The sequence below is a fragment of the Trichechus manatus genome, unplaced genomic scaffold, assembly GCF_000243295.1.
Source record: "Trichechus manatus latirostris isolate Lorelei unplaced genomic scaffold, TriManLat1.0 scaffold00016, whole genome shotgun sequence".
NCBI classification, from domain to species: Eukaryota; Metazoa; Chordata; class Mammalia; order Sirenia; family Trichechidae; genus Trichechus; species Trichechus manatus.
Window position 1 is genome coordinate 12301256 of NW_004443952.1, and position 27230 is coordinate 12328485.

General features: G+C 35.8%; 1 protein-coding gene across 2 annotated transcripts in view; it reads left to right on the forward strand.

Moving 5' to 3' along the window:
* The window catches only part of TMEM245 (transmembrane protein 245), a 129811-nt gene that overhangs the window by 63601 nt on the left and 38980 nt on the right, over positions 1-27230 (forward strand). For both annotated transcript variants that reach the window (XM_023727409.1, XM_004372186.2), the window contains exons 8-14: positions 4370-4474; positions 8640-8722; positions 11298-11388; positions 14829-14927; positions 16797-16928; positions 20862-20984; positions 21126-21271. In XM_023727409.1, coding sequence (XP_023583177.1) covers positions 4370-4474; positions 8640-8722; positions 11298-11388; positions 14829-14927; positions 16797-16928; positions 20862-20984; positions 21126-21271 — 779 coding nt within the window. The remainder of the gene's footprint in view (positions 1-4369; positions 4475-8639; positions 8723-11297; positions 11389-14828; positions 14928-16796; positions 16929-20861; positions 20985-21125; positions 21272-27230) is intronic.

Below are 27230 nucleotides of genomic sequence, written 5' to 3' on the forward strand. Positions count from 1 at the left end.
TATGATGTAGAGTCCACATAAACAAGTTCTTGACTTAATTTCATCTGATCCCTAGGACAGATAGAAGGAGATAACATCATTTATATATATTGTTTTTAAACACAGTAAGACTCTTAAAAGTCTTCAGTGGAAATATTATAGCAGTTTTTTAAAAAAGGTGTGATACTTTTTGAAAATAGATCAGAATGAGACTTTCGAAACTAAAGATTAGGATTTCATTTTTTTTTCCTGCTGAAACTAAGGAAAGGGGAAACTGTTGATGGTGCCTAAAGTTTTAAATTGTAGATTGAAAGTAATGTCTAACATACACCCGTGCGCGCGCACACCCACACACACACAAGGTTGTATGCAACTCCATTCTCTACAAAACTAGTATTAGTAATTGAGGTCAATCCTTGGCAAATGATAGTGCTGCAAGCATAAATCACATTTTCTTACTTTGATCAAAGTAGGTGGTTTTGTATATCTCCCCAATTTGTATATATTGAAATGAAGTTGTACTCGAGATGAGAGAAAGGAGAACTAAATTCATTAGGTTCAGTTTGATTTAACCTTCAGTGATCTAAATGAGTGAGATTTCCTATTTTACAATCCTAATTCATAATTGAATAGTGTGAGTTAGTTTTAAAAGATTCCTAGGAGATCAAGTAACTTTTTTCTATTCTTTGATGATTCTGTGTAGCATAAATGAAGCATTAGTGTAGGGTCAGAGTAACTGCTTGAAGTTCTGAGAGTTTGTGTTCGAGGAAAGTAAATAAATAATTTGAGGACTATTTTATTACATTACATCTAAGAACATTGTAGCATTGAATATTTGGTATGTGAAAAGTTAAAGTGGAGTGAATTAGGTAACTAGTTCAGTTAATGGAAATGTAATTTCTCTATTTCCCAGGGCCTGATTTTTATTCTTTAATATCTTTGTTTGCACTAAGATTCATCTGCAACTAGAATTTGCTTAAAAAACAAAGAAAAACCTACAGACCCAGAATATTGAAATAGAAGAGAAACTCAGTAGTGGAAAGACACTTTCCTAATAGATTGAAGAATAAAAAAATCAGTCAGTTTTTTTTTTTAATTGTGGTAAAAATATATATAACAAAATATTTTCTATTTCAACTTTTTTTACCTGTGCAATTCAGTAACATTAATTATGTTCACCATGTTAGGCAACCAGCACTACTACTCATTTCCAAAAGTTTTCATCACACTTCACAGAAACTTACTGCCCCTTGGACAATAGGTCAGTCAGTTTTGAAGTTTTAGAGAATCTTTTGGTATAACTATACATTTACCAACATCTCTAAATTTGAAAAATGCGTGCTCTTCATTCACACTTCATGACTTTCAGAATATCACCTTAAAATTAATTCCTTTCACCGTTTAAAAATTAAAGTAACTTCTCACAGCGTGAAAGACTGGGGAACTTATAAGAGACTGCAGTTGCCACAGACAGGGCAGTGATGACAGGTGATATGGTTTCCTTTGCCCAGAGCAGTGTGTGGGACAGGATCAGCCTCATCTAGCACCTCTGGCATTTCTTTAGGAATTGGCTCCTCCGTTCCTTTCTTCTCCCTTGTTTCCTCTCTCCATGTTTCTCTTTCCATCTCTATGAGTTTCTGTTTCCTTGTGAGTGTTGTTGCATTGGCTCTTCCAGAGAGTTAGTTTTTTTTCCTCCATCTAAGTTTTCTATCCTCTTTGTTTTATCCTCTCAATTAGTCCTTACTTCTGTGCACCAGCACCCCCCTTTTCTTATGTTTTTCTTTTCTTCTCTTGACTTTGTTCATTTCCCTTTTTTCCTTAATGTGGCTTTCTCTTTCTCTCTTTCCCGATCTTATTATCTCTTAGGCTGTCTCCCTTCTCACCCTGTTCTTTCACCTTATCTTGGCTGGCTGCAGTGTAAACAAAAAAATTTTTTTAGCTTATGTATTGAATATCTGAAATGCTTTTATTTATTTAAAATTTTAAATGAAACATTTAACTCTCACTGTATCCCTTGAATATGTTTTTATTTAGGTGACTCTTAGTGGATTTTTTCCTTCCCTTGGGTATATGGCTTCTGACAGGAAATAAAAATGACCCCACCCCTGGTTTAAAAATAATAAAATTTGATTTTGTAATGTTGATGTACATAGTGTGTTTGTGAATATTCCATATTTTCTTTCAGACAGATTCAGATATCTATGCTTTTTAAATAGTACATCATTCATTTTTAAAATATATATTTCAGATACGACTTTTCTAAAAAACACAGGCTTCCTATTTTCAGAGATTGTAATTTGTGAATACATATTTGGTTTTGCTTCTGAAATTATTTAATTTATGTTTAATCAAGTGTATATTAACTGGATGCCTGCCATGTGTCATGTACTGTGTTAGGTTTTAAAGATAGAGAGTAGTGACATACTAGCCCTTTCCTCAGGAAGCTGTCTCAAGAACTAGGTGATGGTGCAACTTTTCAATCAGTTTCAGTGATTTTAGAACTTACCTTCAAAATATGACATTTGACCTTCCATATCTTAGAACTTGTTATTACTTTTTTTAATCTCTGCTTTGTCTTGGATGCTTCAGTAGCATGCACTGAACATTAGCTTTACTGTTTGTAGCTATAATTGTCAAGATTTAAGATGAACTTTTTATCTTTGAATTCACTTTAGCATTACCTCTTAGTGACAGTTTCCTTTATGAAGGATAGATAAGGGGGAGACAAGCTTATAAGCATTGAGTAGGAGATGAATGTTCTAGAAGTCTATTAGGTTCATGAAAATATTTCCTTCCATTTGGTTGAAATAATTAATGATCTATGTTTATTTGAAGTCAATAGAATCGGAACATTAATTATGACGATGATTTTAAACTCACGTATTCCCTTCGGTTACTTGACAGTAAGTGGCCAGAATCCAGGCATTTTAAAACAATATTTAAGAATTTTAATATAGACTTTTTAAAGTACTATTCCTAAAGAGAGGGAAAGGATGCAAAATAATTTCTTAAATGTGCTACTTAAGTATGTAGAGTTAATTTTAGCAGTGTAGTTTTAAAATTTTCTTTGCTCTTGTATGTTTTATTCTCTGTTTGGAGAGTATAATTTATATTAAATTAAGAATAATTTACTCAGCAATGCTGTAGCTCATGTTGAGTTGGGGTGCAGTGTGCTTCAGCAGTCATCAATCTAATTCATTTTAGTTTTAAAACATTAAATGGTAGCCATGTATGGCAGGAATCCTAGGATTATTGTATATTCTGAAAACAAAAACTTTTTTAAATGTAGGACTGTTTTTTATTTTGAAAGTTGAGGGAAATTATAGTCAATACAGAACATCAAATAACATTTAGGGAGATCTTAATTTTAATTAGAGATTAAGGATGATTATTCTTCATTTATAGTTACTTAACTGTAGTTTGGAAACCCTGGTGGCGTAGTGGTTAAGAGCTCAGCTGCTAACCAAAAGATCAGCAATTTGAATCCACCAGGCATTCCTTGGAAACCCTATGGGAGCAGTTCTTCTCTGTTCTTTAGGGTTGCTATGAGTCGGAATTGACTCGATGGCAATGGGTTTTTTGTTTTTTGTTTTTTTTTTTTGTTAACTGTAGTTAACTCATAAAGCTTATTTTTTAAAAAGAATAGAGGTTTTGAGTGGAATATCAGATTTTTAAAGTATTTTATTATGAAATATTTCAAATATAAAAAGGCATAAAGAACACCCATCTTGAAAAAACGTTGCCTAAATAATTGAAGCCTATTTTGTACCCCTCCCAACATCTATCCTCCAACTCCTTGCCACCCAGGGTAACTATTATCCTGAATTTGATATTTATCATTCCCTTAACATTGGACTCTAGTATTACCGTTTTTATAAACGCTAATGAAATCAAAGGAAAAATAAATATTTTTGAATATAATCCCTATTTTATCTGTATAATTTAGGATGTACCTGTATTATAAGGAGCATTCTTTTTCTAGAGTCATCAGTATTTAAGTGTGATGCTTCCTTTGCTAATTAACATTAAAATTTCATGAGACTTGAGGTCAGCTAGTGGACTGTCATTATTTTGTTTAGAATAGTTACTGTGCTTTAGGTATAAGTTGAAATGTGAGTTGCCACAATATGTGAATTCAAACATAGATACAGGGTTATGTTCAAATTGACTGTGTTTTCTTAGATATGACAATAATGAACTTCAAATTACAATAGTTAATAGTTAATTTTCTGAAGTTGCTTACAGCTTTCACTGTTTTAATCAATATGCCATAGTTTGCTTTGCAATGCTTAATATCCCATTTTTGTCTTAATGATATGTGAATGCATTTTTTTTTTTAAATTAAGTTGTACCTGAAAGATAAGTAATCCTCTTTTTCATTTCTGTGCAGATGATCATCTGGTTGGAGAAGATGTTAGACAAAATAATTAGCATTTTCATCATATTTTTGTTAGTGATAGGAACCCTTCTTTTAGCTCTGCTCCTGACTGCAAAGGTAGAGTACAATTACTCTTACCATTAATAATGTCTTAATTGTTAGAATTGTAAAAATCTAGCAGACAGCATGGAAAATGTTATTTGGCTTATAAACATGTATAGCAGCTGAAGTATTTATGATTTATACTAATTCTGCCTTGAATTTGCCTAGCATATTTTCTTTTCAAACTTTTTACATGAATTTTTATTTTATCATCATCAAAATCCTCAGGAGGAAATGCAGATGAAGAACATGAAATACCGAAGAACAAGAACTTCTCTCAATAGGAGAACTGTGTTGTGGTCTCATGACTCCTAGTCCAGTTCACTAGATCAGCATTTCTTGATTAGCTCCTTCTCCTCCTATGTCATTGGCCTTTTCTGTTGATCTACCATAGGATCTTTTTATTATTATTATTGTGCTTTAGGTGAAAGTTTTCGGTGCAGATTAGTTTCCCACTCAAAAATTTATACACAGATTGTTTTGTGACATTGATTGCAATCCCCACAATGTGTCAGCACTCTCCGTCTTTCCATCCTGGGTTTCCTGTGTCCATTCATCTAGTTTTCCTGTGCCTTCCTGCTTTCTCGTCTTTGCTTTTGGGCAGGTGTTGTGCGTTTGGTCTTCTACCATAGGGTCTTTATTTCTCCCTTTCCATATCCTTCTGTTTACATTTTCTCTCCCCTTTTATCTCATCAGAGAAAATCATTCCTTTTTCAAAGCACAGCTAAAATTTTACTTCTACAGTAATACTTCTTATTGACTCTTACAGTGCATCCTAATCTTTATTTTCTCTGAACTCCACTGAATTTGTAGAGTTTATCTCATGTTTTGGTATGTTTTTTAAGAAATTGTGATGCTTGCATAAAATCATGAATATGAAAATTCTGTATATCGTGCTATAGAAATATATTAGTAACTTATCATTAATCTAATATACAGTAGTTTGCTAAATAGTTACATTATTTCTTGCTCTGTGACATCGCCACTTGGAAGTCCTATTCTCAGTCAATCTCAGCCTTAATATGTCCTCAAACCTCGAAGTTTTTCTGTTTTTGTCATATTTTGACTAAACCAGCCACTATACAATCTTATCTTCCGTTCTAGTCCTTAGAGAAGCTTTTCACCAGTATAGTCTTCCATCTTCCTTGCTTCCCTTTCTCCTATCTCTCCTGCTTTTCTTCTATTCCATTTTTCCTCCTTTGTCCCTTTGCATAGAGTCTTCCTTTGTGCCCATTTTAATTATGTTCATTTTCAAGTCCTTTTTCTTACTTCATCCCATGCTTCAGTGAGCTTTTGCTTCCCTGAACTTTGATAACATGTATTACTGAACCACTTCTTTGTGGTCTAGGACTCATGTAAACAGAGCTTTTGAAGGAACCTTATTGGTCCATCTAGTTCATTCTCCCACCCAATAAAGGAATCATTCTCCAAAACATTTGTGACAGTATCCACTTGGATGTCTAATAAAAACAAAAACAAAAAACCATTGCCTTCAAATCAATTCCAACTCATAGCAACCCTATAGGATAGGGTAGAACTGCCCCACAGGATTTCCAAGGAGCAGCTGGTGGATTCAAACTGCTGACCTTTTGGTTACCAGCCAAGCTCTTAATCAGTGTGCTACTAGGTCTCCAGATATCTAATAGACATCTTAAATGTAACATATCAAAAACTGAACCCAAGACCTTTACCCTCATATGTTCACACAGTCTTCCCATTTCAGTAAATAGAACTGACCCAAGAAGAAATAGAAAATTTGAATAGCTCTATATTAAGAAAAGAAATTGAATTAATATTTGAAAGTCTTTCCACAGAGATGAGATCATTTCCACATGGCTTCACTGATTAATTTTATCAAACATTTAATGAAGAAATAATGCCTATCTTACAAGACCTCTTTCAGAGAATAGAGGAAAAGTAACACTTTCAACTCATTTTATGATGCCAGTATTGGCCAGATACCAAAATCAAAGACATGCAAGGAAAGGAAACTGCAGACCAATTTCCTTCAAGAACATAGACATAAAAATCCTTAACAGATCATTAACATTAAATCCAGCAGTATATAAAACGGATAATGCTGTATAACCCTGTGAAGTTTATTTCAGAAATGCAAGGTTGGTTTAATGCCCAATTATCAATTAAAGTAAGATATATCATGAATCCAATCACGTCTTACCATCACTAGCATTACAACCTTGCTCAAGATACTGCTCACTTGAATTATTGCAGTAACCTTCTAACTGATCTTCCTGCTTCATCCTTTGCCTCATAGTCTGTTTTCAAGACAGCATCCAAAGTGATCCTTTAAAAATTTAAGTCAGATTATGTTACTTCTAAGCTTAAAGCCCTCAATGATTTCCTCAAAATGAAAAGTCAAATTCCTTACAAGAGCCTATAAGGCGTTATGTGATCTGGCTTTTTCAGGCATTTGATTCTCTCCCCACTGGATCTGAAATTAGTGTGTTTTCCCTTTCAAGCTATAGTTTATGTTATGTTCTCTCTACTTTGCTGGGGCCAGATGGAATTTGCAGTGGGTGGGAGTGACACTCAGTAATGGTTATGTGTGTCTTTGTTAGAATACCTATGTAAACTTCATTTAAACTATAACAATAAAAAAAGAAAAGTATACCTATACTCTGTTCTGGGTTTTGTATGTCACTTGTCCTGGCTTTTATGCCATTTAGTTGAGGTTGTAACTCATTTCCATGGAAGAATACCCTCAATTTTTGTATTGTTTCCCCAGTTCGTTACTTACTATGGAGCTTTCACGGCCTCATAGAGAAAGAGAGCAAGCGAGAGAGAGTTAACCTGTTCTTTTTCCTCTCTGATCCATTTCTCCCCATGACAATTTCCTTTCTTCCACAGAAAAGGAAAAAGATATGACTAGACATGGCTATCTTCTTAGTTTTGTTTTTTTTTCCCCTCCAGATTTGCATGTTTATATGTGAGTACTCAATAATTTGTCAGCTCACCTATATGGCTTTTGGGTGTGGGGGTCAGTTCAGGAATGAGCTATGTTATGCCTTTTTGCTGTGTTTCAGAGTGTTTTGTTTCTTTAGTTGATTACTATTTTCCAAAGTGTATCAAATTATGTTATGCCTCAGTCAGGAGCAAGGGAGAATGAAGAAAACTAAAGACACGAGGGAAAGGTTAGTCCAAAGGACTAATGGACCACAGCTACCACAGCCTCCACCAGACGGCGTCCAGTACAACTAGGTGGTGCCCGGCTACCACCACTGACTGCTCTGACAGGGATCACAGTAGAGGGTCCCAAACAGAGCTGGAGAAAAATGTAGAACAAAATTCTAACTCACAAAATAAGACCAGACTTACTGGCCTGACAGAGACTGGAGAAACCCTGAGAGTATGGCCCCCAGACACCCTTTTAGTTCAGTAATGAAGTCACTCCTGAGGTTCTCGCTTCAGCCAAAGATTAGACAGGCCGATAAAACAAAATGAGACTAAAGGGGCACACCAGCCCAGGGCAAGTACGAGAAGGCAGGAGGGGACAGGAAAGCTGATAGTAGGGAACCCAAGGTCGAGAAGGGAGAGTGTTGATATATCATGGGGTTGGTAGTCAGTGTCACAAAACAATTCGTATACTAACTGTTTAATGAGAAGCTAGTTTGTTCTGTTAACCTTCATCTAAAGTACGATAATTAAAAAAAAAAAAAAATTATGTTATGCCTTTTTCCTTATTTGGGTGTTGTGGCTAAATTTTCCCTCCTTATTTTGTTGGTTATTGGGCAAGACAAATTCTGAGATTTTCACTTGATTTTTTTCACTTAAAAACCACTCAGTTGCTTATTCGCATTATAATTTCATAAGCTCATGTGTTGGCTTTCCTTACATACACATATGTAAACTAAGTGTATTTATACATTTGTGTTTATTATAATGTCTAGGTGTACATACTTTCACATATCTTTTATCTTTTTCCTTTAGGTATATTGTTGAGCTTATTGAAGGCAGGGAGCCATTATGTACTTACTTCCCATAGTGTATATCATAGGACATTATATATAGCAGCTGTTCAGTCAATGTTTCTAAATTAATTGAAATTAAGATACATAATTATTTGAGACTAAACACATTGTTCTGATAATAGACTAGAAAAATAAATGTTACACTGAGTCTATTATTGAGATTCTTTTTTTTTTCCTTGTTCCTAATATAGGTACATCAAGAGAGTGTACACATGATTGAAGTCACAAGTAATTTGATTAATGAAACACTAGCAAATCACCCGGAATGGGCAAAGTAAGAGTATTGTTTTGAACAAAAATAAAGATAAATGACCTAGTTCAGGAGCTTATTTGCATGAAATGATCTTCATTGATGCAGCTACATTGGAAGATAAAAGATAGAGTTTGATGAATGTCGTCATTTTCACAGAGGAATAGCATGTAATACAGGGGGGCAGTATATAAGATTTTGGGAGCAATTTATGATTGATGGTAACTTTTATTTGATTTACAGTTACAACATGATTATAATTTACAAAGTACTTTCACCTATATTATGTTGTTTGTTTCTCACAGTGACTGAGGTAGATTAAAAGAGATTATCCCCATTTCACAGATGAGGAAATAGTATCAAAGGTTAAAGAAGTTGAAATAATAATCTGTGAATAGAAGAGTCAGCACTCATACCCAGTGCTTCCAACCAGGTGAAAGGAACTTTACACTATAACTTGTAGCCCTCAACTTTCTGTATAAAGTTGATGTATTCCCAAATTGTATTATCTTAGAGGATATGTCAACAAGCTATGACTCAGGGCCAAATCTAGCCACTTGATTTTGCAGACAAGGTTTTATTATAACACAGCCATGCCCATTTATTTACATATTGTCTGTGGTTGCTTTGGTGCTACCAGGGCGGAGCTGAATAGTTGTAGTATGTCTCACAAATCCTACAGTATTCACTAACTGGCCATTTACAGAAAAAAAAAAAGTTTGCAAATTCCTGTCTTATAGGATCTCTTTAAGTATTCGTTTAATTTGGCTTCCGTAAAGGAGTTTAATATCTTTGTGGGAAATGTTTAAAAGAGCTATGCTTCTCACCTAACTGAACTTGATGACAGATTACATGGCCTGCTTTTTTATTAATTCCAAGCTAGTCACTAATTTATAAGTTGAGATTTAACTTGGTTTTCTCTTTGACTCTATTCTTTTATTTAAAATTTGGTTAGGTTATTTCTTTACTTGAACTTGGTTTAAAATCATATTTGAATATTCTTAAAAGGGAAAAAGATTGAAGGGTACAAGACAGGAGCTTCTGAGACAAGTGTAAAGCTCTTAAAATAAACCAGGTCAGAGGTGATGAAGACCTAAACTAGGAACATTTGCAGTGAGGCTGAAGAGCGACAGGTTTATAGGATCTTAAGGAGATTAGTTGGTGATTAACTGGTTATAGGAGGAAGAAATCATGTGTGACTCATTTGGAGTTTCTAGCATTGACAATTAGTGATGATGGCCGATTCAGCAAGATAGGAAATAGAAGAGTAGATTTGATGGGAAAAATAATTCACTTGCTTTTTTACCTGTTGAGTTTAGAGTATAGGATGAACTGGTTAATATTAAAAATTTAAACCACTACTGATTTCACATTCTACTTTCTAATTTGTACAAAATGTCTTTTTTTTTTCCCCCTAGTTTAAGACCATCACTTTTATAGGCATCGTTACCTTCATGACTGTCAGTGGCAGTTGGCTTTCTCTTTATGACCATCTTTCACACACATACACACAAAAGCAAGTTATCCATTCTGATTTACTGCAAAAATGACTGCAAGTACATAAAGCTGCTGTGATTTGATACTGCACGTTTGACTTGACTTACTGGCTATTTGACTGCTTTCCATACACCAGCTCTGTAGCATGTTTTATATTTGGGCCTCAGGAAAAATGACTAATTACTGCTTGCCATGGCCTTTTGGCATCACTCTTGAGTAGTTGAAATCAGAATTGTTATATTTGTGAATGTCACAACATCTCTAGTATAGAAGAACATTGTGAGGAACAATTTAGAGATATATGAAAATATTGTCTCTTTTGAAAGCACTAGGCATGTGTAAAGGATTACATATGTAAATGTACGTATGTAAAGGATTAAGGCATATTATGTAGGCTGCTTAGTTAACAGGAAAATGGGGAGGGTCATTCTCACTGCACAAGGAGTAAAGCTTGTAGACTGCCTTCCATGTATAGTTGGAACTCTGCTCAGGAGCTCCTCACATCTTAAAGAAAAGATCCTCAGTGGATAAAGAAGTGAAAATAATTATTCACCCTCCTAATTTTCTGTTTTCTTCCTCAGTTCTTCACTTCTTTAAATCATGATTCTCAAACTTTAGCATTTATCAGAATCACTTGCAGGACTTGTTAAGGTACAGATTGCTGGGCTCCAGCTCCCAAGTTTTTCATTCAGTAGGTCTAGTTTAGGCCCAGGACTTTGCATTTCTAACAGATTTCCAAGTAATTCTGATGCAGTGGGTCCATGGATCTTACTTTGAGAACCACTGTCCCAGGTGTTTATGCCCTGAATAAAGAGGATAAGGCAGATGACCCAGGACATGTATGGGCAGAGAAACCAGGCAGAGCAGATGAGAGGGAGGTTGAAAGGAAAGTGGATCTAGGAGCTGAGGAAAGCTTGAAGGGAAACGCCCAGTGTTAGAATTAGGTCAGTTGGCCTGTGTGTCTGGGTATGATTCATTTGTATCTATGTTTCGATGTCCGATCAGTATTTGTTACCGATTGCTTAAGTACATCAGGTTCAAAGAATTATTGGTGCAGTAAATTAAAAATGCTTTTTTCCCGTTTTTATTTATTTTAAATCAGTTGGCTTCCTGAGGCTCAGGTAGTGCAAAGAGCCCTCAATTCTGCGGCTAACAATGTGTATCAGTATGGACGAGAATGGATAACGCACAAGGTAAGGGAAGAGCCTCTCTTTATGGCTTTCTCTTGGAGGGCCTTCATTGGTAGTGACTTCTTGCTTTGATAAAGCATAAATGGACATTTTGTATATAACAGTTTTCATATTTATAATAGGCTTAAGTCTACAGGTCAAAACATACTCCGGTGAAATTATACCTTCTGGATAATCACATTGAATTGTGCTAGGAGCCTGATGAATCTGAGAGGTTGGTCATTTACTTCTTTTTCAAGACAGATCTGATTCATTATTTGTACTTTAATGAGTCTTCTAATAGCAATGATTAAGTTCATTAAACTCATGCTCTCTGGCCCAGTCTTTCTTGTGGCTTGCATTATGAATTTGTTGTATAAAAGATAAGCAAGTTGATGTAGACCTCAGAACTGTCATGGAAGGAAGTTCAAGCCTTTCAGGAATATGTTGACTGACTTATTCTGCTGAAAGCATAGCGTTTAATTCTTGATTATCTATCTGGGGGAGATTTTTATTCTGGTATTATTTTTACCTTTTTGAGAAAAGGACTAAGAAAGAGAATTCTGGATAGCTGGAGAAATGTGCCTTAGGTTTTAAGGAAGTAGATTTTAAATTTCTGAGTAAAGATAAGTAAGGAATCTTTTGCGTCAGATTCTAAAAGGAAAGACAGCTGAAGAGGGATGGGCATTGCTAACAATAAAAATTGTAAAATATATGTGATCCTGATTTAGAAGACAAAGGGATGGTATCTAAAAAGAACCACTGAATGTCCATCAACTAATAAATGGGAGGGAAATGTGATATATCCATACAGTGAAGTATTTAACCATGAAAAGGAATGAAATACTGATAAATGCTACAAAATGGATGAACCTTGAAAACGTTATGCTAAGTGAAAGAAGCAGTCATAAAGACTACACACTATATGATTTCTTATATGAAATGCCCAGAGTAGGCAAATCTTTAGAGGTAGAAAGTAGATTAATGATTGCCAGGGCTCGGAGGATTGAGGGGAAATGAGGGGTGACTGCTAATAGGTATGAGGTTTCTTTTTGGAGTGATGAAAATGTTCTAACATTGATTGTGGTGATGGTTGCATAATTCTGGGAATATGCTAAAAACCATTTAATTGTACACTCAGATGGGTAAATTGTATGGTATGTTCTGGGTCTGTAATGCTCTGCTTTGCATGTTAGCAGCACAGTTTTGGGAAGAGTATTTTATAACATGCTGTAAAATTATGCCAGGCCTTCCTTTACTTTAATAATTGTGGTATTTTAGAGTTATTCACTGTTGAGCTGGGAAACTGCCAAAGGAGATGCCAGTTTGAAATAATGGATTATTGCAATAAAGTCACTGTGTGGACAACCTAGACTGGATGCTGACTGTAACAATATTAGGGCTCTTCTGGTTAAAGGGGACGCTCAGAAGCTGATAAGAGAATGACAGGAAGAGCTGGTAACAGGAAGTCAGTAGTTGACAGATTTAAAGTAACTAAAGGAAATTAGACTAGCATTAACTGTAGTTTTTAATAATTTGGGGTAATTTGCTATTAGATTGTCTTTGTTCATAGGTTATATATGTTATAGTTGAAAGAACATTAGAATAGGGATTTTTTAATCCTAGCTCTTCCCCTTAGCTGTATTACCTTGGGCCTGTTATACATCGTTTCTAAGTCTGTTTTCTCATCTTAAGATCAAAGGTGATGACAAAATCCTTTTCTAACTGGGTGGTGGTATAAAGATCACATGATACAGGTGGAAACCATTTGTAAGTTGTAAAATGTTGTGCAAAGATAAATGGCTTTTTACTGTATCCACTAATTTATGTTTGGTTTATGAATAAATCAGTTAAATATAAAGGAAAACATCGGGCAGATGTATTTGCAGCAGATATGTCAAAGAATTGGTTCAAATATACATAAGGCCAACATCAAGTGGGCAGAAGGTATGGATAGGCCACCTAAAAGGAAATACACATTGTAAACTAACATGGAAAAATGTTCACTCTTGTCGCTGTCGAAGAAAAGAATAAACAATTGGTTACCATTTCACATCTATTTAAATTATCTAACATTTTATTAGTCTATAAGGCTTTGGGAAATTTGGTTCATTTATACCTTGTTAGGAAGTATTAATTGGCACAATTCTTATAGAAGGCAATTTAGCATTTTGTTTGATTGCTGTACATGTTATCTTATTAACAATAAGAAAAAGCTGGGTATACCACTTCCAAAGTCCACCTTTCAGCCAGAGATTAGACAGGCTTATAAAACAAACAGTAACACATGTGAGGAACATGCTTCTTAGTTCAATCAAGTATACAAGACCAAATGGGCAACACCTGCCCACAAGCAACGATGAGAAGGCAGGAAGGGACAGGAAAACTGGATGAATGGACACGGAGAACCCAGGGTGGGGAGGGTTGGGGGAGAGTGCTGACACATTGTAGGGATTGCAGCCAAATGTAACAAAACAATTTGTGTATAAATTTTTTGAATAAAAAACTGATTTTTGCTGTAAACTTTTACCTAAAACAAACAAACAAAAGCTGGTATAAGAATGGTCATTGCAATGTTATTTATAACATTAAAAATTAAGAACAATCTATATGTCCTATGACTGGGTAATGATTAAATACTAGTATCGAAACTTAATGATCTATTATGAAACCATTAGAAAATAAAGATGTAGGCTAGTACTTGGAAATGCATGTGGTACAAAAGGAAGCATAGAATTCTGAAGTATATTGATGTAAACAGGCAGAAAGTTACAGAAGAAATAGGAAATGGAGACAATTGTATTAAGAAAGTGAGACTATAAATCATTATCTTTTTAAAATTGTCTTTAATATTATAGTTTTACTAATAGATAAGGGAGATAAGACATAAAAATTAGCCTTCCTCTAATTTTTGGTATCAGTGTACTTGATTCCCACAACCCAGAAGTCATTTTGATCAGTCGTAACTAAGACCTCACAGCTCTCAGCAGTCACACTAAGGGAAATATTTGTGTTTATAACACAAATACAATTTGTGATAAAATTTTATTTAAAGCTCTATGGTAATTCTTAAAAGAGTAGTGATAAATGTAACGTGAGACTTCTGTATAATGGATGAGTGCTGGGGTCACGTAGAACAGATATCTCTGGGCAGATAAGATCAGGTAGGTCAATGATGATGGCTTCATTTACGACATTCTCTGATAAACCTGAAGTAATTCTCATAGAGGCCTGAGAATAGAGAAAAGAAAACAGCAGCAACTTGAAGACTAAGGAGAGGAAATTTACTGGGAATGTTGAGGAGTAGAGATTAAGAAAAAAGAATAATAACTTGGCTAGAAACAATTAAATAGTCTGGAACATTTTAGTTTGATTTAGGATGAATGTAAAGATCCCAGCATGTATTCATTTTACTGGATTGCTGCCTAAAATATTGAACCAGATTATATCTGTATTTCTTCCAGCTTCATAAAATTTTAGGAGATAAGGTGAACAATACTGCTGTAATTGAAAAGCAAGTACTAGAACTCTGGGACAGACTGTATCACTCTTGGTTTGTAAAGGTAAGTTATTTTAGCTAAGGATTTTAGTTTTAAACTAATAGAGTCCTTTTATAGACTCATTAACTATACAGGATTGTATTAATATTGGAATTGCACTTATTGAAATTTTTTAAACAGCAAGATCTTGAACCTCAGGTCGCTGAAAGTCAGCTTGAGTTGCTGGTAGTCTCCATGGCAGAACCCATCAGTCCCTCTGGTGTGTGGGTATTCTGTTCTCTGTATATTATCTCTAGCATCTCCTCCTCTGAACTAGCACTGTGCAGGAGAGATGAATGCAAGCCACATAAGTAATTTTAATTTTTCTAATTTTTAATAATTTGCTTAGCCCTGTATGTCCAAAATATAATCATTTCATTATGTAATCAGTAGAAAAAAATTTAATGAGTTAACGTGCTTGTATGTATTTTCTTCCATACTGATTGAAAATTTGGTGTCTATTTTATACTAACAATATCTCAGTTTTTGGACTGGCCATCTTTCAAGTGCTCAATAGCCACACGTGGCTAGTGGCTACTGCTTTGGACAGCCCAGCTCTAGATGTTAAGAGTTTTTCTTTTTGAGGAAATGAAAATAGATCTAAAAGTTGAGACATCTTTATTTTAAACCATACTTGTATGCTGCTTGTGCTTATGAACTCTTACTTCATAGTTTATGATGGAAAATAATGTCATTTTTTGCCAAGTATAAAAATGATGGTTTTGAAAGGTTATGCCTAGCCATGCTGTACACTGGGTTTGGCAAGGCCTTTGGGGATACAGGTAGAGAGTGGGGAAGAGTTGGTGGTGATTTTTTCCAGGATTGATGTAAGGAAAGGGGGACCATATATAAATCCCTTAACTTGGGAAGAAGGGAAGGAGAACTGGATTTAGAATTTGAATTTGTTGGTTAGTGACCTGTGTGGGCCTGTGCACCCTTGCCCTGGTATCAGTTGAGGGAACAGTGTTCGTTTTTGTAGATTTCAGAAACTGAAAGTTAAAGCTGATTGGGCCTCTAAGTAGAATATATTTGTTCCCATTTGCTGAAGAATCAGAAAATCAGAGAGGTTATTTACTTCCTCTATTAATTCTAGGCTTCTGCTTATAAACAAATAGCTTTTACTGTCCTCACCCCATTTTAGCTTCATTTTATGGTAGAGGGAGGCCAGTTCCTTGAAAGCATAGGCTTGTAAGTGGTTAAGTATATTGCTTTCTTTACCTCTTTCTCTGGAACCTAATGTCTTTCTGCATTGCATAATGGAGATTAATATCACTATTCCATTAGCAAAAGTGGGAGAATGGAAACACATGAAAAATGTTAAGAATTTACCTCTATTTCTACACTTTAATGCCAGCAGTCACTTCATTTAGTCCATATCTCAATTAAATTTAGCTATCCCTGCAATCTGCCAATATAATTCTCTTCCAGACAAAAGAGTTAGATTTTTCTCCTTATTCTTGATTCTTTTTTTATATTTTTCTCTAACGCTGTTGTCTTTATCTTGTGTGGAAGATGATTAAAGGAGGTAAGGGAAGGAGGAAAAAAGAAAAAATGGGAGACCAATAAAAAGGTGGAGGGGCAAATAAACAAAGAATGAAAGTAAATGCTGTGTTAGTGTACTGTTGTATATATTGAGAGATAAAGTGTGTTCACAAATGTATTTAGGAGGGAAGCATTTGAGCTGTACTTAGACATGGTACCTGGAATGTAATCAGAAAAATACTATATTTCAAGTATTTAGGTAGTGTTCTTGATTTCTTTAAATAATGTAAAATTTCTCACCTTCAAGTATTCAATGAAGTGCTCAGTGGACCTAAAACAAAATAGGACATTTACACTCTTTATTCTTTAGGTTAAGATGGAAATTTTATGTTTGAACTGTTTATTCCATAGAATGTAACACATTCTGGAAGGCACAAAGGACAGAAGATGCATGTAAGTCGTCAGAATAGCTGGCTGGGAGACATTCTGGACTGGCAGGATATCGCTTCCTTTGTTCATGAGAACATTGAGACATTTCTTTCGGTAAGTAGTACTATTTATGGTTAAACTGGACTTAGAAATAAAAACAGAATGCTAATTCTCAGTGTTACTTATTTAGAGCTCTTTAACCTGAAAACCCATTGCCATCAAGTCCCTGTTTTTAATGCCGCAACATTTAAAGTTTCGAGAACTCCAAATGCACTAGAAAGATGTCTAAAAGCCATAGGTGTCAAGTGTATTTACCCTAGTGGCCCCTCTGTAGTTTAAGAGTATCCCAGAGATGTTGAATCACCAAGCATATGAGCGACACTGTGGGCTCTCACATAGGTATCCTCGTCCCCTTAAGCTGACCAGAATGCTTTAAGTCCATTGGTCTGTCTTCACTAAGAATGAATCTTTCACCCTTGCATGCCTTTGTAATATGCACTGGTCATGGGGAATATTGGTTTACTCATTTTTGTATCTCTTCTAAATATTGACACATTTTGTTATACAGTATTAAAAAAAATCAGCACCTATCTCCTCAGAAAAAGAATTTAAGTATTAGAAAGCTATCAAGGTCACAATGACCAATACAGATTTTTGAAAATTCTAATTTTTTTCTTGAAAGCGCAAATGTTATCATTGACAGCAAATACTATCAGTCATTTCCCTTGAAGTGACAGGCTCATTTTATTCATTTTTGAAAAAACTCCTGCCAAATACCAAGTATGCCAGTCTTGTTTTATGTAGAAGTGGTATTCTATGAAAAAAATGACTAGTTTAGCTCTTACCTCATTAACACAAATGCTTTTCCTCCATACAACCATCATACTTTAGTAACTAGCAGATGTGTTTTATGCTTACTTATCATTTAACACACAGAATATCAAAAAGACAGATACTCAAGAATTGATATTTAATAGAATTAATAATTTTTATTGCTTCCTAAAGGGCATTCCTAAGTGAAACTGGCACTAAGTATGTGGTGGTGGTGAAGAATACAGTGAATACTAGTGCAGTTTGGTGCCACTGCCTTGATTTGGGCTAAGATGACAGCCATTTTACCTACTGTTGTTTTTGTACTATCAGTGCAAATGTCAACACAGTGAAAAAGGCAAATATTTGGGTATTATGAAAATAGTTTTGACCTCACAGACCCCCAAAGGATCTTGGAGACTGTAGTTGTCCAGAGGCTACACTTTGAGAACCACTTTTCTGTTCTAACTTGTGGAATACCTATTAGTCACATGTTGGGCCTCTGACATGGATTTCTTAATTTAAAAAAAATCTTTTCTACTTTCCATTACTCTTTCTCTTTCTCCTCCAACCCCCAGGAAATAGCTTTACCTTTACTTTTCAACTTTGATTGATTTTTTTTTTATTTCTGCCATCATATTTCTAACATCCAGCAGCTCTTTCTTATTTTCCGAACCTTCCTTTTTTATTTCTGAGGATTATTGATAACAAAATTTTTAAAAAGTCTTCTCTCTGTTTGCTGAGTTTCTTTAAAGTTTATTTTACTTTCTTTTTCATGTTAGAGGCTATCCTCAAATGTCTGGTGACCCTTGGCAGTCTGTTCATTTTTAAGAGTGAAGCACTAAAAAGCCAGTTAGAAGGTCACAAGCAGAACCTATAGAAAAGCCCTAGAATTCCACCCACTTGCGTGACCTTCTTGATATTCATTCAGTACTTATGTTGCTACCCTTGGCTAGACTAAAGTCAAACTTAGCTAGTGTTTTCTGCTTTTGACTTGGGATACGTTTTGTCTGTATAGATCTTTCTAGTTTTCAGAGTTTCAAGTGCCTTGTTATCGCTTGTGGGGAGTCCCTGGGAAGTACAAATGATCGACGCACTTGGCTGCTAACCAAGAGGTTGGAGGTTCGAGTCCACTCAGAGATACCTCGGAAGAAAAGCCTGGCGATTTAATTCTGAAAAATAAGCTATTGAAAACCCTATGGAGCACAGCTCTACTCTAACACACGTGAGGTTGCCATGAGTCAGAACTGACTCTGCAGCAACTGAGGGTGGGGTTATTGCTTGTGGTTTCACTAACTTTCTCCTTTGAGCCTGGCATATAAACAGTTAACATTCTAGTCCTTTCCTCTGTCTTCTCCAACTGAACTCCTTGGGTATACAAAAAAGATTACTTGATTGTTGTTGGAGGCTATCAGTCTATAATTACTATATTCAGTTAATTTTGTAAGAGTTACCGCGGGGGCTTTTTTCTGTCAGTATGACCGAGAAACTATTTAAAATGTTTTTGGATAAAAATTCCACAACGACTGAAACCCCGAAAAGAATGCTTGTCAAAATCACAAGTGAAGACATTGTTGGTTTGTTTGTTGGAATCAGTGGCATTATTCATTCAGTCTTTATTCCACAAGGTCAAACAGTCAGTCATGCATATTTTTGTAGGCATTAATGAAGCATTTTCAAGATTTTATATAAGGGGTTTTTGTAAATGGAACCAGCCTGCCAAAATTCTCTTATGAAGACTGAGCTGAGGTTTGCAAGAAATGCTGAGAGCAACAAAATATGCTTTTATAACTGATAAATTTGAGGTAGGAAAGTAATGGATAGGCCTTTCTTTAACAGAACAGATGGTATAACTTGAACATACGACAAAGAACAGAACTGCTGTTTTGGAAAGGGCAGCAAAATAAAAATCACACATTATGAGTTCTGGTCCCAGCTCTGGTTCCACTTACTAGTTCTGTGCCTTGGGGCAGTTTTTAAAAATCTCTGAGCCTCAGTTTGCATATCTGTAAACTAGAGATGATCTTACCCACATTATTTCCCTTGCAGCACTGCTATGAGGTTATGGAAGCATTTTGAAAATTGTAATGAAAGGTGATTTTCTGATCATTTTGTTTTCATGTTTTTCTTTAAGAAGGACAGTCAATTTGGGAAAAATAGAACAAATATTATCGTAAGAGAATTTAAGTTCATGAAGAGATAGGTAATGAAAACATGCAGGTGTAGGTATTGTACAAATTCCTTTAGTAGTATTTTAATATACATTAATAACTTCCTTCATTCCTAGTATCTAGTCCTAGAGAATTTGTAGGTGATGGAACAACTGAACTTGGTAGGTCTGAGGGAGGTCATTGTCTACTTCAGGAAAGATTTTTAGCTGCAGAATTCTGCCCTTGTCCCTCTGTGTTCGTTAACATTTATTGTGATCTTTATAGTGTTGTCTCTAAGGAACCAAGACCAAATTACTTTGGGTATGATGAAAGTGATGCTTTCTGCATTTATAGATGAATCTAAGTTGGGGGCAGGGCAACGAATCTAAAGGTGGGGACATCTAATAAGACAAATGCTAGAATTTCATGGCCTTAATGTTGAATTCTAAAGGAAAAAGTACTCATGATCCTCTGAGCTTAATATAACCATAGGTTGCTGGTTTATTTTCCTATGAGTATTTTTTCTATACATACCATTTTTTACATAGTTATAATCATACTATATATAAAACTTTTGTATGCTGCTTTTTAAACATGGCGTTATAAGTATTTTTCTTTGTTATAATAGAAATCTTTTTAATGGCTGCCTGATATTAGGAGCCCTGGTGGCACAGTGGTTTAGCGCTCAGCTGCTAACAGAAGGGTTGGTGGTTTGAACACACCAGCTACTCCATGGGAGAAAGATGTGGCAGTCTGCTTCTATAAAGATTTATAGCCTTGGAAGCCCTGTGGGGCAGCTCTACTCTGTTCTGTAGCATCACTATGAGTCAGATTCAACTCGACAGCCACAAGTTTTAGGTTTTTTTTGGGGGGGGGTGTTATTTTGAGTGGATTTACCATAACTTAACCATTTTTGCTTAGTATCGAACATTTCGATGTTCTGTGTTTTCCTTTTTCATTTTAAATTATGTTCAGTTCTTGCCTTTCAGTTTTTGGTACTACGACATTAGATTAAAAGCACACTAGAACAGCGTAGAAACTTTTCCATCAGGTTTGGTTCTGATATCTACCTTTCCCTCCTCTTTAGATTTTAGAGTCTCTGTGGATTGTTATGAGCCGGAACGTAAGCCTGCTTTTTAGCACTGTCACTACGCTCCTGACCATTCTCTTCTACAGCGGGACTGCCCTTCTCAATTTTGTACTGTCTCTGGTATGTACATATAGATAAGTACACTTCACATTTCCGCCAGCATTAAAGTATGTTCATGGTTCCATTTGCTTTTGTGGGTGTTTATCTTCCTGTAGTTCCTAAATGTGATTTTTTAAGAAGATACTGTCCTTTGTTTTGCAGATAATTTTCCTGACCACACTATTTTATCTATTAAGTTCCAGTGATGAGTACTACAAGCCTGTGAAGTGGGTGATAAGCCTGACACCATTATCTCAGCCAGGTCCTTCTTCTAATATTATTGGCCAGTCTGTGGAAGAAGCTATCAGGTAAGAATAAGATTTATGCTATTTTTATTTCCTTCAGAAAGTGCTTTACATGAGAAGCTTGTTTTCTGTCTTGAGCTTCCAAGTAACATTCAGTGCTAAACTAGTAAAGGTCACTGATATTTTCACAATTTTTATCTCCTTTTGAGAAGATAATATGAGCAGTGCAAATGTTAATAAATTTCAAAGCAGTTTTAATATCTTGCTCTGAAGCCTGTGATTCACAAAGATTTTATGTCCTGCCCCATCAGCTTTTTGCTCCCCAACAGGTTTTTGCTTCAGCTTCTGTTATCATGTCACTTGTTTAGGAGGACCCCCCCCTGCCACCACAGGCAGACCTCACCTTCTCTCAGATTCCTTCTGTTCTCAGGAATTCCAGCTTTGCCCAGGGAAGAGAGCAGGCAGCCTTCCTGTTTCCTCTTTCTCCCTCAGCGGCCTGGCTGCGCCCTGTGCAGCGGTTGGGTTGGACGCTAGGAATGCAAAGTCTTTGGTTTTCCTAAGTCATAGGCTCTGTATGCATCGCAGGAACTTTTATCATGCTTTCTGGGATCCATGTATTACAGACTTGGTTTCTGGATGAGATTATTCTTCAGCTTTTACTATTGATAAGTTTTTTCCAGCTCACTGGCTCCCAGCTTCCTTTTCTATTTCCCCTTTACTTTTGCAGCCTAGGCCGTTCTGAGCTCCTCCCCCAACCTCTATCCTCATTGCTGTTAACTCAGTAACAAGACTGTGTGACATTTTTACTTCTTTTGAGTGGCTCCTCAAACTAAATCTTCAAGTAATCTATTAGAACTTCTTTCCTAATGGTTATTAGCTAGGTGGTCTTAAGCTTCTCTTGAAGAGTAAATCTTTGGCTAGCATTGATGTTCCAACATACACTTAAAAAATAGCACTGTTTGGAACTAGTCTTCCACAGAAATCTTGATTTGAACTGGTAATCCTGTAACAGCTGATCTTTTTTCACTGTATTCATGTAAATAACTGGTAAGGCTACCCCTCTGATCTCTGGAAAAGCCTCAGTTACATTCAAGTAGGATGCATGCTCCTGAAATGTGTTGTCTCTGGAAACTTTTGTTTAGGTTTCCTTCCTTTTTCCTGCTAGCAATGCCTGGGTAAAGTCTTCACCAGTATCTTGCTTCGTTGGTTGGACACCAAGTCAGATCAGAAAATAATTGTTCTTGTTCTTAGTCCCTGTGTGCCCTGGGGTATTTACGTGGGGGCTATCCATATAAAGATTTCAGGTTTACGGGATGTATCATCTAATGCAACAGCTTTCAGAATGAAGCTGTCTTAGGGAAGTGGTCTCACTGGCTTTAGTATCCCTTCTAAGCCTATATGACTAGGTTGCCGTCCTTACTAAGTGAAATGATGGAAATTTCAGCACTAAATTAACTTTTGTTTATTTAAATGACATGATTCTGACTCAAAAAAGTTTATGCAAATTATACCAAAAAATGAAAAATAAACACCTACCTTTTCAATAGGATAAAGCTGTTGAACCAGCCCTATTAGAGGCTGGCAGGAATCCTCTTGTCAGTGTGACTAAGTGAAACCCTATAGAAAAATATCTTCTTGTCCATAAAAAACTTCAAGAAAGATGCTTCATTCTTATAAAGTAACCTATGTTAGCACTGACTTTGATTCTCAAAAATACTTGTTTATTTTAAAAATCACTCTTCTCCAAATTTTCTTGTATTCTGCTTTCTTAGAGTGAGTGAACCACTTGTTGAGCATCCTCTATTTAAATACCTGTCGTCTTTTTTCCATACCACCTTTGTTTTAGTGTCGTGGTTGCCGGTAGAGCTATGATTCACACCTAGGTCCAGCTGATTCAAAATATAAGTCCTTCTGTTACACCACGATCCAGGAGGAGCTGCTTAGGGGAGAAGATCATGAGTTAAATTTGTGGTGGTGTTAAGACCATTCAAATGGACATATGAGGCGTTCGACTGGAAATTTACATCTAAAAAAAAATTAGCAACTCTTAGTACCAGAACTATAATCCTAATAGTTCTCAAAACAGATGTATTTTTGTGAGTCTGGTAAATATGGTACAGACTAGAGAATTTGCTGTAGCCTGGGAAATTTTTCTAACTGTAGCCATATCCGATTATATAAACATTATAATTCAACATGATTTTTAGCAGTCTGCATCTTTTTTGTCTATTTCTTTACTGGATCAAATTCAAGACTTAAAATATACAGGTTTTACACAGATTCTTCTGAAGAGCCTTCATGTGCATATGTATACATATACGCATGTATGTATGTATGTGTCTATATATGTGTGTGTGTAAATATATTTGTGTATTTGGGTGTGTCTGTGTATGAATGATAGCAGTCACTTCTGTTTCTAAGAGCTTTTGTCAGATTTTTCATTCTGAAGGATTGTAATCAAGAAGGAATATGTTTCTTCATGAAGAAAGATTTTTAAGAGGAAAAATGTACAAGTGATTATCAAAATATTGTAATATCCTCAGTTTAATCTGCAAATTATCAGTGATATCAGATTTTATAAGTATCAATCATTAATCGTTGTAATTAAGTGGAAAATCATTGTACTCATTTTATATGATTCATTAATAAGTTAAAAGTGTAATTTAAGTTAGGAGTTAACTACATGACCAGATTTGGAAATTGTTTTTCAAGCTTTGCCTTCAGAAGTATGTGGCTACTGTAAAATCACTGTCTCATTGAATTTTTGAAAATTATTATTCTCAATTGTGAATAAGTGTTCTTCTAAATTGAGTACATTTGTGATTGGGTTTCCAGTTTATGAATTTTTGAGTTAGTGGCATGCATCCTTTATCCCCAAACCATTTTCCTCCCCTTAGCAGCATGTTGTCTCCTGAATGTATGCATCACATTCCTCCTCCCTGATGCTCCCATTCTGCTTGCTCTGGTGGAGATATTGCACATTACTAAGTTGCATGTTGTCAACGCCTCAGTGCAATTTAGTATGTGTGATATTTTCACATGAGTGCATGCACACGGGGTATGGCTCTTGCTTGCTGGAATCACAGCTTTTGGTGCTGGTGGGTGGGAGTTCCACTGATGAATTAGATGGGAGAATGTGTGTACTGTGAGATTTTCCTTTAGAAAAGTGAACATTCTTCCCACCTTACCCATCAGTTTTGGAGAATTAAAAGTATTTTGTTTGAAAAAATCAGTGTTGATCATTTAGTAAATTAGTATTTCCATTTTTGACTTTGAGTAAGTTAAATAATTCATTAGAAAGAAATTTTCATGGACTTAAGTTTCTAAACGATACTTGTTTAAATGTATAAGGAAGGGTTTAAAGCTATAGGAAAATATATTTCCATTTATTTGAAGGGCTACCTCTCCTAACACTGAAATAGTGAGGCAGAATCTTTTATGCATATTTGGGAAAATAAAATTATCTAGAATTCTTAAATAGTAATCAAGCCAGTATATAATGCCCTTTTAACCTACCCATTTAAAGATTGGTCTAATAAACCTAAACCTTTACTTTTTTAAGTTTTCAAGGAAAATGACTTTTAAAAAATTTGTATTTTATTTGTCACTGTGATGCTTTAGAAATTGCCAAATTCACTTTGATAAGCTTATATGGAATAAGTTTTGAGATACAGATATTTACTATTTGCCTATGTAATTGTAACAGCCTCTTTTTATATAGAGGAATGTGTTAATTTTTTGGGTAGTGTCAGAGTAAGCACCGATGATCACTAGGCATTGCCAAGGATGCAAACCATGCATTAATGATATAAAAATATTGAATTAATACCACTACTTCCAGGGTTTCCTGATGATCTGATGTGATGCTTCTGTTGTGTTGCTTCTGTCTGTGGCTCACTACAGTTTTCCAGTGGGGAGGGAAGGTTTCTGTGTAAGTGGCCCTTCCCGTGTCTCCCTTAGCAGCTCTCTAGGTCTGCATGTACAGCATGACCATTCCCCTCACCCTGGAAATCCAGTGTCCGCCAGGTTTCTGTACATTTTACTGTGGAACAGGGTTTCTGGGGCAGATGAACCATGAAAGGCAGGGAGATATAACTTCCCAAGAGGGATTGGGTCCTAGATCAGGGGAGATGGGAAATACGTGTCCCAACTGATAATCGTATGTGCTGTGTCTCCAGAAGTTGACCTGCCCCTCTCCACTTCCTCAGCTTCTTCTTGAAGCACACCATATTGCAGTGAGGATAGAATACTGGTAAGGTGAATAAAAGCTATTGTGGGAAATGATAGTCTTTCTGTTTGACCTTTAAAAAGAAAAGAGGGCAGAACCAATGTAAAGAAATGTTGGGAGGTAGGTGGAATTTGATTTTGGACTCTTCACTCCTCTTTTTCCTTGTTTCCTTTCTACTTCCTTAGACATGCTCTTCCCTATTTTCTGCTGTTCAGGCCGTCATACTCTGAGTGCATAGAGCTTCTTGACTACATTTTGTCCTTCTCCCCACCCCACTCCTTGCTTCAGATCTCATTGCATTGAAAGCAGGTCATCTAATCAAATCCTGAATTGTCTTGTCACTTTTCTCTCACACAGTTTAAAAAAGTAGCAAAGAGCCATCTTGTTGGTCAGAAATGAGAGGGCTGGTGGCTGAAGTGAAGTATTAGAAAGTTTGCGAAAAACTAGCAGTTTTATCTTAGAGTTTTATAAAGCGTGAAGACAAAGTACTTCATAAGAATTAAAGATCTTAACTGATAATTTGAAATCAGTTCTAGCCTCTGGTACAGAGGAGGTATATAGTTGTGCAAATGAGACATGTATACACACACTTCTAGTGCCACACAGTATAAATATACAATTAGGGGGAAATTTAGAAGCAGAGAAAAAGCTGATTGTGTGTGTGACTCTTAGAACTTTTACCCCACAGAGAGGTGTGCTTAGATGGGGTATACTGGATTGGATGCACTATAAGCCAGCCTTCCAGTGGGGAAGGACCTTGTCCCATGATGGTCTGCATGTGGTGTGGGGCAGGGAAACATCTATAGTGTTCAATAAACAGTGTTCATCTATGGTGTTACAGTTGGCTATAACAGTGAAAGGTCTCTGAGCCAGAAGGTGGCCTTGTTAAAAAGGTAGAGCCTCCAGCTCAGTGGCTAGTTTCATTCTCTTCTTCCATTGAGCTAAATCAGACCTGCTGAGGCTGCTCAGCTGAGCTAACAAAAGAGGGGAGGGAAAGAGCTTCCAGTGCCTGAATTTGATTCTCTTCAGTTGCTGAATGCTGGGATAACTTGGAGATGGAGACAAATTGCCAGTAATCTTGGAGGAATCACTGAAAAGAGGTCCCAGAAGACTGAAAGTAGGCATGTATTATTCAAAAGAGAGGGAAGAGGATGACTGTGTATTATATAAATAATAGACTGGTGAACTTGATATAGGTTTCCTATAAATTTCTATAGTGGTACTTGATCATGTGGTATATGAACAGTTATAAAGGGAAGGAAATGCTTGATGGAACCATGGATTCACGCAGAACAAGTCATATATAGTTACCCTTATAAACTGCCACAAGTCATTCTACCATGGTTTTTGCAAGAGATTTGATTAAGTATATTATAATGTCTTCCCTTGATAGCAAGACAGGGAAGTGTTCACCAAACTTGAGTATCCAGAGTGTTGATTAATGGGTTGGTATCAGTCTGTAACTGAAATAAGAGATTGATCATTCACTGGTATGATTGTCAGGGATATTTTTTTTTTTAATTGTACTTTTATGTGAAGGTTTACAGAACAAATAGTTTCTCATTAAACAATACACATATTGTTTTATGACATTGGTTAACAACCCCATGACATGTCAACCCTCTCCCTTCTCGACCTTTTTTTTTTGGTGAAAATATACATAGCCAAAGATAACACCATGTCAGAAATTTCTACATGCCCAATTCAGTGACATCGATTACGTTCTTCCAGTTGTGCTGCTATTCTCACTTTAGATGAAGGTTTACAGAACAAAATAGTTTCTCATTAAACAGT